Consider the following 17,357-nt stretch of genomic DNA (forward strand, 5'->3'; position numbering starts at 1 on the left):
AATAGGCACTAACTGGATAAATGTAAAATATAACCCTACTGCATGTGATTCAGAAAAATGACTCTGCAAAGCAAACAGATGAACTTCTGTACATAATCAAGGTAATACTAACCTAGTGTGGTCAAGGTTGTTGAAGCAGATTTCTCATATGAATTGCATCCTTGAGTCACACCCCCCCTCCCTGCTTCAGCCTAGGCCCCCGCAGGTGGTGACAGTAGTGCAGGGGTTCTGGGACCCGGACCTGTGGTTTGTGGTGGTTCTGTCTCTCACCGGGGCATTGCTACTGCTCTGTATTGCTCTGCTCATCTGGAAGATCCTGACATGGTAAACTTCTAACTGTCTCTCTGTCTGTTATCCTCTGTCCATAGCAGCACATGAGGTTCCATACCTACTGCCAAGTGTGTAAGGGCTCTCACCTTTTTAAAATTAGCAAGTCTCAGGGGTGTTACCTGGCTTTGGGTTTGGATGTGGGTGTCCTAACGGAGACAGGGTGTGCGCAGCACATCTTCAAACATCACAGCATAGTATTCATTTGCCCTAGCTTGTCTCATTCCTGCAGGAGACAGGACAGAAAGTTACTTCTCTCTTATCTCTGTGTTGACAACAACATGGACATTCTCTGCTTACTTTCCTATAAAAAACAGCAACCTCCTCTTTAATTGTCACACCACTATCTCCTACTTCCTTCTGTCAGACTACACTGTTGGGTTTTGCCAACAATCTGCCAGTGATTCCTTTCTACTTGTTTGTATCTCCAGGACTTCAGTCTGTGTTGCTCCAGAACCAGATATGACAGAAAATCTGCTCAATAAGAAGTGAGTTTCCCAGAATGTGATCTCTGGATGATGCATAGTACAAAAACGATATACTGTGTATAACGCACACATGTGAATGTTATAGATTGGGGAACACGAGAACACAGTATAATTTAATGATGAGATCTGGCCATTCATCCCATCTTAACTTGATATTTATTTTATATGTGGGTAGAATCTGTCACTGTTTGGTCTGGGAAAGATCCCAGTCTCTGACTCCACCACAAGTCCAAGCAAGTTGTTCTATGCATTTAATGCTGTCTGTGTGAAGAAATATTTTCTGATGTCAGCGTGAAATTTACTTCACTAATTTCCACTTATGCCTTTCTGGTTTGGCTTGAAATTATTTAACCTTTTGGTTGTCCTAAATGTCCCTGATGTTAACATATGTTGCATTGGAGTGTTGCTGTGTAGAACGTTGCCTGGGAATTCACTTTAACTCCTGTGGCACAATGATTCTTTATTCGTCAGTGACCTGAATGGTGAAGAGTTCAACAAACAGAGCATGCTCGGGAATCCAGACGCAGCCATTCAGAACTACCAGGTCAGTCCTCACATGACTGCTTCAGTAAAGTACTGGCAAATGCCACAGGTAATACACCGAGCAGAGTGTGTGAGTGATCACTTCCACCTGACAGGGATTTGCATGATGTGTTGTGGTATGGCGTGCCCGCTGGAAGAAATAGGAATTGCATGGCATGGACGATATTGGTATTGTATTGCCATTGTATGGTATGGTATACTTCGACAGGATTAATTACTGTTGTTCAGCAGTAATTCTGACTCTGTCAAAATATCACGAGTGAATATTTATTCTGCAATCCCAGCACTGGACACTGAAAGTACTATTTTGCCCCACATTGAATGCATCCTCTCTCATTTTGCTGCTTTTTTCTTCCAAGGTGTCACTAGATGGCACCCTCAACCTTTCTAAAGACAAACAGCAAAGCCTCCTGGTAAGTCCCAGAAAGAATCTCTTTAATGTCTTATGATGGCTTAAAGCATGCAGAGCTCACTCAGCATATTGGCACACATTGCAGCTGTGATCATATGCATATTGTTCTTGCAGAGATTTGATGGGAAAGCTGCAGATCCAGGTAAGAGCGGCGGTCTGAAAGAATGCCGATTCAGACGATCTCCGATACTGGAGTGACAACGAGGCATGAAAAAAAAAACACCTGTGTGCTTCCACAGGACAAGTGAAAAGAAATGAAAATGAAAGTGTGTTCCCATTGTGTGCAATTGTCTTATCTGGGGAACGAAATAGCAAGCAAGCAATGTACAGATTGAACAACCCAGTGCTTGAGAGCACAGAGATACATCTGGAATTCTAAATAATTGTAATCATCATCATCATCGCATTTGAGACATAACCCTTGCTGTTCTGCGTACCATCAGTTTCAGGACGGAGTTACCTGTTCAACTCCAATACGGGGGAGCGACGCTGGCTGTAGCGGACACGCTTCTCTACCCCTCTCTACCCTTCGTCAGCCCGGCTGTCCTCACATCTCACACCAACACTGAAACACATTCTGCTCAATGTTGTGGTTTGCTGTTGCATCACTGGAGGTCAATGTTAAAACCAATTTGGGGTTGGGGAGGAGCTGTTTTTTTTTTTTTTTAAGAAGCGGTGTGGGTGTGGTTGGCAGCTTACCGAAACTGAGCTGTTCTTATTTAACCAAAAAAGCGCAGAAGGAAAACATGTACCTTTTCTGATGCTGGGCATTTAATTTAGCAACCCATAGTGCTTTCATTGTCCCATTGAAGCATGGTGCATTTTGTTGTGAACATAATGGGGAGCAGAGACTAAATCCATCTTTACTACTTTACTTTCAAACTAAATGTTTGACATTGCTGCTGCATTTTAGCAACTGCATTAAATAATACTATAAAATAAAATAATACTATAATTAATAACACTATATTCACATACAGTGCCTTGAAAAAGTATTCAGCCCCCAATATTGTTTTCACAATTTATTGTCTCAGATTCCAAATTTAAAATGTATAAATCATTTTTTCCGTCTGGTCTACACAGTATTGTACGTTGTGACAAATCAAAAGAAACATCCAAAATCTTTCAAAAACTTAGGAAAATAAAACTAAAACTTTTGAGATTTAAAAAGTATTCTTACCCTTTGTAATTATCAGGCTAACCTTTGTCAGGTGCAAGATATCGTCTTATAAACTCATCCAATTTGTTGATGGTCTCCACCTGTGTAGGGAATTAGTGGATCACCTGCTTTGAATTACTTCATGAGCATAAATACCTTCCCTCTCTATGATGTCAAACAGTATGGTTGGATTTTCCATTGAACAAACCAAAATAAAGAAAAAAGAGCATTCAAAAAAGTGAGGGATATAATTTCAGAGAAGCACAAATCTGGGGAAGGATACAAGAACATATCAAAGGCACTGAACACACCACAGAGCTCAGTGTAGTCCACCGAAGTAGAAGAAATATGGAACTTCAGCCACATTGACTAGGGCAGGCCGCCCCCCTAAACATATTCTGTGAACAAGAATGACACTTGTCAGAAAGATGCTGTGATACTAACTGAGCTACAGAGGTCAGTGGCTGCAACTGAAAATGATGTCCATGGGTCACCGAGCTCCAGGATATTGCACAAAAAGGGCCTTTATTGAAGAGTGGCAAGGAAGAAGCCCTTGCTGGAAAAAGCATATGCTTGCCTGTAAAGACTTTGCAAATTGTCACTTGGAAGATACTACAAAGATATGGCAGAAGGTCTTGTGGTCTAATAAGACTGCAGTGGAACTTTTTGGCTCAAACACTAAGTGGTATGTGTGGCCTAAAACTAACACTGCACATCAGCCAGGAAACACCATCCCCACAGTGAAATACACTGGTGGTAGCATCATGTTATGGGGGTGCTTTTCATTAGCAGGGACTGGCCATCTGGTCAAGATTATTTGGAAGATGAATGCTGCAAAAAACATGGAGATTCTTGATAAAAACCCACTCCCCTCTGCCACAAACTGTAAACTAGGACAAAGCACACTGCCAGAGCAACACTGGATTGGCTTAAAATGAGGAAAATTGACATCCTTGTGTGGCCAAGTCAGAGGTCTGACCTTAACCCCATCGAACATCTGTGGAAAGGCCTCAAAATTGCTGTCCACCACCCAACTAACCTGGTACAGCTGGAGCGATTTTACAGGACAGAATGGGCTAATATTGCTCCATCACATTTTGCAAAATTAAGAGACTTGTCCAAAAAGACTGATGGCTGCAATAGTTGCAAAAGGTGGTTCAACCAAGTACTAAAGAAGGGGGATGAATCCTTATTGGTGACATTTCACTTCTTGATTTTTGTTTATTATACAAAAATCAATATTTTTGTTTATTATTATATCACTGTAATGAACAGTCCAGAATCCATCCATGTTCCCTTTGACTTGACAGGAACATCACACCATTAATACAGAAATCATTACTTATTGCAACCACAACCTATATCACAGAATTCTGTAGTATGGTTCCCTATGAATTTATCTATGCCCTTTGGATTCATAATTCATAACATTAATAATTAATTTTTAGATTTCAAGGCAAGGTTTCACCTTATGACTTCACAAAGGCATTGTAGAGAATCGTTTTATTTTATTGACCCAGTAGTATGCATTGAAGTAGTCTGTGAAGTCAGTAATCACCATGACACACTTATAATTACGTACTTGAAATCAGAGTATATATACATTCATTTAACCATTGACTCTGAGGATATAGGAGCTGTGTAATTCTGTATACTACACGGATGAACTTGACAAGAAGTGGCACAAGATTCTTATATAATCTTGCCTTGAATTGTAATTGCCTATATTAACGCACATTCTCTCAGAATCTCCTCTGTGGGTGTGTATGTACATTTATTTTGGCTAAATCCAGGACTGTGTATAATACTGAAAAGTCAATCTGCACATGACGGCTTGTGTGTGTGTGTGTGTGTGTGTGTGTGTGTGTGTGTGTGTGTGTGTGTGTGTGCCTATAGACCTACCCTCTCAAATTTCTATTGGTATTTCGCAAACTCAATGGGTAGGAGTTTCAGGAACAAAAATCACAGAGACCAGCAAGTCTAGTGACTCAACTTTTATTTAAATTAAATCATTATATGACCTTTAAAGCATTTAATCTTTACCAAAAAGACTATCCTTTATCTGTGTTAGATTTGTCTTTAATCACTATTTAACCTTGTTTTTTTTTTTCTTTCATGTGAAGAAAATGGCGGAAATTAGCCCTAAGTAAACTACTGATAAAGCAAATCTGGGACTCAGATGTAAACAGACATCAAGGCACAAACCTTACTGCAAAAGACATGGAATGGAACAATAAAAAATGAATAGAATGTTAGATACGTACATATTTTAAATATCGGTTAAAATCTGCTCATCCTTTCCCTGGTGTGAAGCTTTTTTTAATTTTTTTAATTTTTTCTTCTTTTTTTTAATTTTCACTTTTAAAAGGAATGTTACGCTGTTCTGTGCAGGTTACAGAGCTAATATAGTCATGCAAGACAATATGCAGTTTCGCTAAGAATGAGGGCTTCATGTAAACGTTATAAAAAAGCACTTTCCTTTCAGTCGCATTGCTCTATCCCTGCCCGAGCTTCTTTTTAATCATTTTTTTAAAAATAAGTTTTATGCAATTAAAGTCTCATAAAATTTGCACATCAGATTGTGACAAGTAAAATGAATGCATTCGTATAAAATTTTTTTTGTTTTCTTTTTTCTTTGCCTCTGCTAGTAATTTAAAATAAGATGAAGAAAAAAATAAAACAACAAAAACAAAAATGAATAAAATAAATTGTTGATTTGTGGTCATCGCCCAAGGAGTTAACAATAAGGTGAAAACAGGAAACTTCCTTACAAATTAAATATCAAACACAAAAAACACACTAATAAAGAGAGTAAGGAGACATGGTCGTCGGGGGAATCAGCAATCGATTGTTGAAATTCTGCAAGGCTTTTCCAAGTTCTCAGTCTCTTTGTTTCCTTGTTATAAATGCAGGTAAAAGCAGTAATCATTGTTGGCCAGTGCAGTCTGTCACCACATATCCACTCTATTCTTCCTGTAGTCAGAGCTGTTCAAGTAATCCTGATGAGAGACAGAGGGAGAGAGGTCTGTTAACCAGCAGCTCATTTTTAATACAAATATGCTGGAGCATTCACTGAATTAAGGCAAAACTTCCATTGTGTAACAATGGATGGGTGTCTATGAATTACAGTTTAGAGGATGAGTGCTATTCTGCTTGTGTGTGTGTGTGTGTGTGTGTGTGTGTGTATCTATTATTGGACCCAAATACACCCTATCCACAATAAAAGCAAGCTTTTCTGTGCCTCTGCCTGGACCTACCTCAACTAATACGTAAACACATGATGTAACTGAACTTAAAGCACTTTTATTAATGTTGCTAAATCTAACAAAATAAATTTCAAGGTGTATTGGGAGATGATCTGGAAACACATATGTAGCTAGCTTACAAAGAGAAATGCAGTAGGTATCCTCTCCTCCTACCAAAAATGCTAAAATAACTATATAAATAATTAACTATATGGAATATACCCTGTTTGCTAATAGCGAATGGTTTTCGCATTAAAAAGTTACAAAGAAAGAACGGTCATTATGAAAAGCTAAGTGAGCATTTACTCTGGTCCATAAAGAGCTGAATGGGAAATCATGCATTATGCAGCACAGAAACTGGCATGCTGAACAGGATCAACAGCAGACAGATTTCACAGTAAACATAAATGAATGTACACAGCGGCTATTTAGCTATTTGGTAGCAGCCAACTCCCTTTAGCAATGAATACTTAAAAACTGCTGTTCAAAAACAGAAAAACATTGGCACCGGCAGTGCCTGGGGAAGTGTGGCAATATTCTGCAGAAAGCTGTGAATATAACCGTGTCATTCAGAAAGCTGTGAATATAACTGTCACTTATCAACTGTTAATATAACTGTGTCCTTTAAAGCTGTGAGTGAGAAAGCTGTGAATACAACAGTGTCAGTTAGAAAGCTGTGAATATGACCATGCCTTTTGGAAAGCTGTGAATATGACCATGTTGGTTGGAACGCTTTTAAAAATCTTGTGTCTTTTGGAAAGCTGTGACTGCGCTGATTATGATTATGCTCACCTTGTGCTCGCACTCTGACCCCTGCCTAGAAGAGGCCGCAGTCCTTCAGGTTGTTCTTGATGATGACGTCGGTGACAGCGTCGAAGACGAACTGCACGTTCTTGGTGTCGGTGGCACAGGTGAAGTGGGTGTAGATCTCCTTTGTGTCCTTCTTCTTATTCAGGTCCTCAAACTTGGTCTGAATGTAACTCGCTGCCTCGTCATATTTATTGGCCCCTGGAATACAAAATGGTTGAATGAACAGGTCTGAGCTGGAAAAGGCAGAGCAACAATTCAGTGAGGAGACAACGGTTCATCTAATGAACTGTCAGCAACCCCTCACCAAAGGCATCTACATCAAAACTCTCCAATGAAGGAGTGACAACTTCAGAAAAGCATGGTACAATGGCAATCCTCTTTTTTTAAAAGACTTTTTTTTATGACATTCTGCTTCTCAGAACAGCAGAAATGCCTCTTACTCTTAACACCCCACTGCATTTGGCTTTCAAACTTAAAAAAAAATTACACAAGACACAATCATTACTATAACTGTACACACAGTACAATCACTACTGCTAAGGTAGCTTGCTACTGGTTTCATGGCAGTCACTATTTCAGACAGTTGGCCACTATTTGCACTGCTGTTTCTTCTGAGGCTGGTCCAAGCTGGCACCACACCTGAGTACTCAGGGAAGCAGATGGACAGAGGGCTGCGGGTGATCTTCTCCTCAAACAGGTCCTTCTTGTTGAGGAAGAGGATGATGGAGGTTTCAGTGAACCACTTGTTGTTGCAGATGCTGTCAAAGAGCTTCATGCTCTCATGCATGCGGTTCTGAGGAGAGGGAGAGAGAGAAAAAAAGAGTGAACAAGTACTGGTAGAGGACTAAAACAGACTAAACTATCAAAAGTGAGAGTAGGAAGTAACTTTTATTAAGTATTTTTCATGTCCATCAAGCTGCTGCACTTCACAATGGTCAAACTACAAGCTGTTCAGAAAATGACATTAAATATGCATTTTTGTATGCGTGTTTTCATGGAGCAGTGCAGTAACTGCGTCAGTGCTAAGGAGGTTACACACCAAGCGCAGACATAAACTGTAAGAGTTCCAGGTAATTACAGTAATCAGTGCCTGTGCGGTCTTTCTAAATGTCAGTCAACATGTACTCCCCCTCTTGCTTGCTTGCTTACTTTGGTTATCATGCAGTAAATTATGTGGCTTTAAACATCCTAATCTGTAAGGGAAACTTCTAGAGGCTTTCTAGAGGAAATTTCTATGGGCTCACCACAGAAATTCTGTCATTTCTATGGTGGACGCCCCCAGAGAAATTTGAAAAGCATTCCTCACCATCTCCTCATCCTCAGCCAGCACCAGGTCATAGGCACTCAGGGCCACGCAGAAGATGATGGCGGTCACACCCTCAAAGCAGTGGATCCACTTCTTCCTCTCCGAGCGCTGGCCGCCAACATCGAACATCCTGCCCGAGGAGAGGGACAGGTGGAACAAGGGGTTAACCAGCGTTCTCACAGCAACATTGGATCGGGCCAGATCACCTACTTCAGGGTGTCTTCCAACAGCCAACAGTGTTACCACCTACTCTCCAATCATTCACAAGGTCCAGCAGGGGCAGGTGAGGTACGGTAGTATGTGTCCAGGTGGTGCAACAACACAACTCCTAGGTGGGAATCAAACCCACAACCATCAGGTAGATACACAAGTGCCCTAAATTGTGTCCATACGCCCCACAGCCCCCCAGACTCAATGTTGAGGTCTGATAAACCAAACAAACAGGTCTCCCTTTGCCTCAGAGTATCCGTTCAGTGCTGCCTGACTGCACTGTGGCGCCCATGCTTTAAGACTGCAGCTCTCTGGCTCTCCGTTTGCCCTGTTTGCCCTCCACATGGGTTTTATCTTCTTTTTAAAACCCTCACTCAAGAACGGTTAAAGCAATGTTCTATGCTTACATTGCAATATTAACCATGACTGATTCATTGTTTTCCTATTTGTGGCTTCGGATATAAACTTCCCCTCCTTGCTCAGATGCTATGTGACGTGTGACATTTGAAATGTGCATTTTTGTGGATTGAAATGACACGCTCTGATCACCAGGCAGATTCCTGAAATAGCAATATGATTCTTCCTCTAAAACACCAGTGTGTCCTTTCAGGGTGTTATTTTGGAAAGGACAGCTACGCAAATCAAAGAACTTTCAACCATTCTATGGCGGTATTCTTATGCTGGCGCTGTCTACAGAGGCAGGATGAAAGCTGTGGTGGCATATCCGCAGGGCTCTGTCACCAATGAGAAATGAGAGGGCGGGTCACTTCTGGGAAGTCTGGGCTGAAAGGAAACAGGAGTAATAGGAATAACACTGCTACGGAGTATCAGGTTCTTTTGTCCTTCAAAGCCAGACGCAAAAGAACACGAGAGAGAGAGAGAGAGAGAGACAGAAAGAGGGTGCAAACCAGAATGTGTATATGAGAGAGACAAGATAGGAATGACACAGAGAGAGACGGGGGTACAGGAGTCACAGATCCAGCCTGTCAACTATTTCTTTAGAGCAGTAAACCCAAAGTACCACAGGCCACTCCGGGTCCATGTCACCATTAGATGAATTATAGTTTTTGAGAGTTAGACAGCAAAAGTTACTACAAGGGGGGTGAGTCCAAGATGGAGGAGGACTCTGGGTAGCCTCCCATGTGTAGGCACACAGCATGCTTTTTGAGTTCCCCGGAAAGACACCTTTGCTGCTTGACGACGTCACATGGGCTGAAATGGGGCACAGATGAGGGCAGGAGGTATGCTCTTTTAGCATGGTCACGTGATGTCATTCTGTGCCAGTGATCCCTCCTCCCACCCTGCAGACCAGAGATGCCAGAGTATTCCCTCATTTATATATCACTAATTGATAGCTTGGATCAGTATTCAAATGCCTCTTAAGTAAACAATACATCAAAAAATCTAGTTTTATTTTTGCTCATTAATATGCATAAAGGGGAGCCTGACAACCCTGCATGAAATAACAGGTAATGAATTGCTGTTATTCATTTTCTGGTCCAACTGACTGAGCGAATGCGGACCTCTGCAGTGAGTCATTATTTATGAGTAACTGCTTCAGCTTCATACAGTGCTTGGGGGGAATAAGGTTTGATGATCTGACTGTGATCCTGAGAGCCACAGAATACTGCAGTATTGAATCAATCGATGGTCCCTGTGGGTGTGTTCAAAGCGCAGTCTCGCTGTGGCCCCCCTGAGGGCCGGCGGACAGGGCCGTCAGGCAGTGGTAGGAGGGTGGGAGGGGCTCAGACGCCCCTACTCCTGAGCGGATGGGGTTGGGGGAGGGACAAAGCATGGGGGAACCTCGATGGGCTCTTTTTCTGGTAGCATTTCTTGACATTTGTGTGGCACGGCGGCATCATTGCCATGGTTACGGAGCGAACAGGGCTGGGGGTAGGGGGGCTCATTTATAATTCAGGAGGGCTGGCGCGCGTCTGAGGTCGGGGAGTCCCAGCATGGTAGTTCGGCGGGCACCGGTGTTTTCTGTGGGGCTGAACTCAGCGATTGTCTTGCATGGCGAGGCTAAGCGGTGGATATCCGCAGGGGAGCCGCCGCACGTGTAACAGCTACTGTTCCGTGAGCCAAGCGGAGAACGCTGCCACACCTGCGCCACTTTTTGGCCAAGCACCAGCTAGGGAACGTGAGCCCTCTTTCCTAAATCACAGCAGAGCCCCTGCCATGGCATTCTGCTCCAAATGCCTGCTACATCGCTTCTTCAGTGTATTCGCCTGCTCTTTAGTGTCCCTCATGGTGCACCACAGCGCACAACCAATGCGACACTCCACTCACCCTACCTGAAGTAGCCTTTGGAGTGCACTTACAATGATATTCAACAAAACAATCCTTAAATCATTCTAGCCCTAAAGCGCACTTCAGAGTGCACTATAACAGCCTATTATAACACTCCACGAGCTCTAGCCCTGAAGTGCTCTTCACAGTGCACCACAACAGTGCAACAACATACAACTACTACAGCGTCATGGGAAAAACAACCCGCTCTAGCACTGGAGTGGTCAGCCTACAACAAAAGTTAAAAGGATGTCACACGCGTGACCTTGAAAACTAAGCTGTGGTTGTGCAAGGTATCACAATTAGTTTAAATCATTACTAGCTCAGCACAATTAACTGCCTTCTCACACAACTTCACAGTTATCAGCTGTCATCATTACAAAACAACATCACAGAGTTGTTCCTCTGAGCCATTTCATTTGGAAGAGTAAAAAAAAAGTTAGACATCTACAGCTGATACATCTTGTTGGATTTGCAAAGGTGTGACTTTTTTGCTAATTGTTTTTCACAGGAAACTTTTTAAAGTCTTCCAGCCCTTTGAAAAACAAATTAAACAGAGTGCTGAGTGACTGCATTCAGCCACCCCTGCTCCATTTGATCCTCATCTCTGAAGGCTTTGCTTTGAGGGATGGCTTTACCTGCAAGGCCTCTCTGGCAGATAATCAGGAAGCCTTTCACTGATTCTTGGAAACGGTGCAGAGTGGAAAATACTGATGTGGCGGCCATTATAGCTGGCCTCTGTCTCCCTCTCCCCCCCATCCTCACTGCTGCCTACACTGGAGAAAACCTGAGCCGCTCTAAAGCCTGGCCTGACCTCTGACCTCCTAAAACCCCACCCCATAACGACGACTACAGCTCATCACAGCTATAGGTCAGGTCACTGGTCACACTGTCATAAATAGACCTATTGTGTGCCACACAGACAAACTTTCCCGACCACCCTGTTGCCAGCCTATCTGGAGCAGGTAAGGGTAAACATTCCCCTGCAAACACACACACACACACACACATGTGCACGCTGACACACGCGCGCACGCACACACACATGCAGGCAAACATGCACTCCCAGATTCATACTCACACAAACACAGACATGTACACACCCACACGCACACACAGGCAGTCATGCGCACATGCGCACACACACACACACACACACACACACACACACACACACACACGTGAGCACGCCCAAACACACTAGCGCCTGCACACAAACACACAGACACACACATTCTGATCAACAGACAAAAGCAGCTGAGAGGAAACAGGAAGTTAAAGTTTCTCTTTGCTTGTACAAGTCAATCAGCAGATTTACAGCAAATCTCCATCTTCACTCACACATGCTTACATAAGTAGCATTCCCCACTTCCCCACTCACCCTTCCCTCTCATTTTCAGTCACTGCTTTCCAAATAGAAGGCGCCTTGGTGGTGCGCTCCTGTGCATATTTATGGGATCCATGCGAGGAAAACTCGGAGGGGTCAGTCTCATTGCCTCAAAGCTGTGCTTCACGTTCATGTGACTGAGGGACAGTTTGCTATCGTGACTGTGTTAATGCAAGTAGACAGCTGAGGTCTTGCTGAGCAAAGCACCACACACGCTACACACTACACACACCAGAACTCTACACAGAATAAAAGAAGGTTCTGAGACGTGACTTCACTGTTGTATGCCCTCACACACATGCACACACACACACAAGAAATATACTAAGTTAAAAGTAGAGTAAAAGGTTTTAAGACTCGAAAAGCCGCCACTCGTTGCGCACGCACACGCACACAGTAAGTGATCGGAAGCAGAGAGAAGAGACCAGCGGCACACCCACTTGAAGTGCAGGTCCTTGAACGTGAAGTGTGTCTCCACGATGCCAGTGGTCTTGACCCGGGTCCGCAGCACATCTTGTTGTGTGGGGATGTAGTCTGGTCTGGCTATCCTCTCCAGGTCATTCAGGTAACTGACCAGGAAAAAGACCACAGCCAAACACATTCATCAGACAACTGGAGGGGGTAAGTTAATAAAGTGTGCGCATATGTATGTGTATGTGTATGTGTGTGTGTGTGTGTGTGTGTGTGTGTGTGTGTGTGTGTGTGTGTGTGTGTGTGTGTGTGTGTGTGTGTGTGTGTGTGTGTGTGTGTATGTGCACACACAGGTTTACCACTCTGTGAAGCAGGACCACTGGGTGTACACTGTCACATTGCTCATACCACAGGGGCAGAGGGAGTGAGCTCCTGTTTAAAGTTGTAGTTACTCTAATCATGAGCAGCATACTTGGCACTAATGACAGCATTATTTCCGCCTCAGAATTCCTGAGTTAACAGTAGAAACCCTTTACAAAAAAAGACACAAAGGGGAAAGAACATTATGGTTCAACCTAAGACACCTATCCAAACACCCTGGAAAACAGCAATCTTTACATTCACACCATGAGAAATCAGATCAAGCTGAAACCATCCAATTGCTCCAGTGTGAAGAGGGAAACAATTGCGTTAGCAGGAGACAGAAGGACAGGGCTGTAAGGCCAATTCAGCTGGAAATCATAACTGGCAGCCTTCTTTCATGTTCTATTTTCACAGAAAGAAAATAATTTAACTCGACTGCTAATTCATGGAGATGGAGATTTCTGTTGACAATGCTTCCTTTGCACTTGATTAAAAAACTGGCTTTACGACGTGAATAAAGCACAATTTCCTCTCCATGCAGAACCCCGGACAGTCCTAACAGGACTGAGAGAGAGGGATTCTTTTTGCCAAGGCCATGGGAGCAATAAAGTAAATTTAATTTGGGAGGCTACAGTCAATCTGCAATAAACGAGCAGTTTAATTACACATAGAAATTCATCCCCTTCTGCCTGCTACAAAAAGGGACGAGTAACAATGACCTCACACCCCCCACTCTTATACGTATTTACTTCAGAAGGGTGACCATGTGACCATCATCATGGCAGTACAAATTACTATCTGGAATCACATGATTTCTTTTTTATTTGTATATTTCCCATCAGACAGACAGGCAATGAATGCTCCAGCAACCTCAGATCTACAGGGTGTGCGGCCAATTCAAAGTTCTGCCTTGTTCAGTGGCAGTGCTGTCTTGACCTCATGTGATCACCAATGGCTGTGTGCTCGTGTCAACATTATTTCTTAATTACACTGAACAGCAAAGCTGGACTGCAAGTGCTGCATGCCAGCGTCCATGTGGTATAGCACGTGCAAATGCATTCTGTGGGCAAGCGGATCGAACAGATCTAATTCTTTTGAACATGACTTGCATCTAATCAAAGGTGAATATGTGAAGAAAGCCAAAGAAAAAAGCTTGGAGGTTTGAGTGAACTCAGAGGTTTTTCTGCCACAGTGTGTACACAGCCCATAAAAGCCTGCTATGGGGCTAGATTAGGACAGCTCAGATTCTATACCAGTGTCTTCCTGAGAATGCTCAGTTACTTGATCTTCTCACTGCACTGGATTTCAAACATGAAGATTCAAATTTGTAATATCCGTCATGTTTTACCTTAACCCCAAGTACTCCAAGAACCCTTGTACCCCTATCAAGTAATTCTGCCCAGAATTACTTTGGGATTAGCTGTCTCAGCTACATCTGGCCTTCCCGGTAGTGGGGGCAATGAGCCTTGTTTTATCACCCTGGTCAGCGTTCTGGACAGCTGAGAAATGGTCACACAGTAACACCGTGGACTGGATGCCCAAAGCCATGAGGAGCCACTCTGCTGAGATTGCTGATACTGAGCTCCTAGGTAACAACAACAACACCAAGACAGTTTTAAATAGTCAGCTCTCAAAGAAATTCTCCATCTGTCAGATGTCTTGAGAGGGGAGAAAAAAAAACACAAAGCCCAAAGTAAAAAAAAAAAAAAAAAAAAAAAAATCGAATCCCACGTTATTTTCCGCAGGAGCAGATGTTCAGGAAGACGAAACCACTCGGAGCGGTGGGCCTCAATCTGAGACAGCACCGGGGGCGGCTGCAGACCACAGCAGGGGTCTTCTCTTCCCTGCTATGTGCTCTGAACACAGCACAACACTGCAGGGTTTACATGATGACATCATCATCAGTGGACACTGGAAGAGGTGCCTGTTGATCAGGTTGATGCATGTGTCTTTAATGTAGTGCAGGTGGATTTAAAAACATACGGCAGACATGTTCAGTACATGTACATCACATAGTCACAGTTTAAATTTACAAGAGAGTGGATATATGCAGATAATCTCCCAGAGCGAGGAATCAAATTTAGAAAGTGACTGAGGTGTACTGTATGCAGCATATGCTGTTATCATTTCCTGGCAATATGTCAAACTAAAAAGCTATAACATCACAAGGGGCTTAAGGTTTTTTTGTTCTCTCCACGTTTAATAAACCTTGTTTGACTCGGCTCTTGATTTTAATCTTCAGTTTAATCAGAATGCAGCAGGCTTAGAAAAACACTTTTGCTTCGGAAATATTCTCATGCTTATTAGAACACGCCAGGGAAGTTCTGCGACGGGCTTTTGAAAACAGGGATAGTGATTTGCTTGGCACTCACACATCTCCAGCTGTATCAGCAAGTGTTATCGCACCCTCGACGCCAGAGGGAAAAAAACAGCACGTGCTTTGAACCTGTTCACTCTGGTGCTGGAGGGTGAGAGGATTAAGAGGGGAACTCGATATCGCCGAATCCCTAGGAATTCCTCGCACAGCCAGGTGTGGTTTCCTGGAGAACCAGGCGGGATTCGACGGGGACAGGAAAGGCGGTTCCACACTCGAGCTGCACCACTGTGATCAATCAGAGCACAATATGCCTGCGCTTCAGATTTAATGGGATCACGAAGTGGCGTATTAAGAGCCTGTGATTAAACCCAGTGCTAGCGATGAAGGAGAAGACAATCTAGTTCTTTCATTGTGGCAGTGCAATATTAATAGACTGCTGGCTAATCCATTTCAAAATATCACACAGCGGGGCTTTCACTAAGCACAAACTCAAATGATAAAGGTGATGTTTTAGGCTCTTTCCTCCACAAGCTCTTAGCTTGTGTTTTTATTCATTTAAAAATAATAAATGTGTTCAAAAATTGAGAACCCAACTTCTGAGGCAAAAGGTCCGGTACTTTGTGCTTTCTTGAGTACCCATTTCTAATCAATGTGCGAGAGTGAACCTGTTAGGCATGCAGAGTGACATTTATTGCGTGTTCCGACAGTGCCACTGAACACACCTTACATCAGTGAGGCACCACATGTCAGCGTGAGCCTTCATGTCCTTATGCACTGCCGTGTCACCTTTCAGCACACCATGTTCCTGTGTAAGGGAAATGGATTCAAAACCCAAAGCAGGGCTTTGTTCAATGCATGCCTTATGTGACAGGCAGTGTAGCACAGTCTAATACGGGGATAGCAGCATAGCATAGTGGTGAGGAGCTGGACTCCGGTTCGAGTTCCCCGCTGGGGCACTCTTGTTGTAACCCTTGGGCAAGGTGCTTAACCCAGAATTGCCTCAGATAATAGCCAGCTGTATAAATGGCTAACATGAAAAACTGTAACTTATGTAAGTTGCTCTGGTTAAGAGTGTCTGCTAAATGCCAATAATGTAATGTAATGTAATGTTATGAAGGACTAAATGAGTCCTGGTTAAATTAGTTAATAACCACCCTTTTTTTTTTTACACAGCACCTGTCATTTCAAAAGTCAGCTAGAACAATACGTTGCATGTTAAAAGGCAATATTTTCTTAATCTTTATTTGGAGGAAGCAGAAAGACTACTCCTCTGTGTCTCGTTGGCGGCCAAATGACTTCAACAGAGCGGCCCCCTGCTGTTCCAATTAACACAAACGCGCAAACGCGTGACAAGCGAAGACCTCCTGAAACATTGCACACCGACCCCCTTCTCCCTCTCAGCATGTCAGAGTCCCAATTCCTCCAGCAGGGGGCGCTTCGCGCGTGAGCAGACACTGAAAACCTGCAACGATTCATTCGCGATAGCTGTCAATTTCGCACCGTGCCTCCATGCCCGTCTCAGAGCTCGCCTGATTCTGGGGCTGGTCTGTGGGTGGGTGTGGGTGGATGGACTGAATGGATTCTTACCCCCTGGTGGGGTAGAAATCACCAAGTGACACAAAAGATATCTCACTGAAGCTGAGCAATTGTGCAGAAAGTAAAACTTTTTCATGACAACAGTAGAGGACACCACTGAGTAGAAAGAAATGCCACTGTGCGTCTTGAAACCCAGTGAGAATCAGCCTGCGGTGTGGAAGGCACAGACTCTCTGATCAGCTGACCAAAACTATAACATGTTTTAATTGTTTTATTGTTGTACATCAATATAAGCAACCCTTATTTAGGGCAATTTACATTTGGCATTTTAGCCATTAATACAGGTGGGTTTTCAGTAAAGCCATGCAGGAAGAGCACTGCAGTTCCTTAACTACTACAGCACAGTATCCATTATTAATGTTTTTGATTTTTAATTAAAAAAACACAAGGATTTCTCCTCCATTTTATTCTTCTCTAGAAGTGTGATGATATTCAAATTTATAATCCTCTCGATAATTCAATAACGCAGTCGGTGTTTGTGCAAATAGCATCAT

General features: G+C 43.2%; 1 protein-coding gene across 1 annotated transcript in view; it reads right to left on the bottom strand.

The window, feature by feature from the left end:
- Positions 1 to 5,576: 5,576 nt before the first annotated feature.
- The window catches only part of gnai2a (guanine nucleotide binding protein (G protein), alpha inhibiting activity polypeptide 2a), an 85,237-nt gene continuing 73,456 nt past the window's right edge, over positions 5,577 to 17,357 (bottom strand). Inside the window, exons 5-9 of the mRNA XM_036531900.1 lie at positions 12,617 to 12,745; positions 8,291 to 8,420; positions 7,624 to 7,777; positions 6,967 to 7,182; positions 5,577 to 5,928 (exon numbers count right to left, since the gene is read on the bottom strand). Coding sequence (XP_036387793.1) covers positions 6,992 to 7,182; positions 7,624 to 7,777; positions 8,291 to 8,420; positions 12,617 to 12,745 — 604 coding nt within the window. The 3' untranslated portion in view covers positions 5,577 to 5,928; positions 6,967 to 6,991. The remainder of the gene's footprint in view (positions 5,929 to 6,966; positions 7,183 to 7,623; positions 7,778 to 8,290; positions 8,421 to 12,616; positions 12,746 to 17,357) is intronic.

The sequence above is a fragment of the Megalops cyprinoides genome, chromosome 6 (assembly GCF_013368585.1).
Source record: "Megalops cyprinoides isolate fMegCyp1 chromosome 6, fMegCyp1.pri, whole genome shotgun sequence".
Classification (NCBI taxonomy): domain Eukaryota; kingdom Metazoa; phylum Chordata; class Actinopteri; order Elopiformes; family Megalopidae; genus Megalops; species Megalops cyprinoides.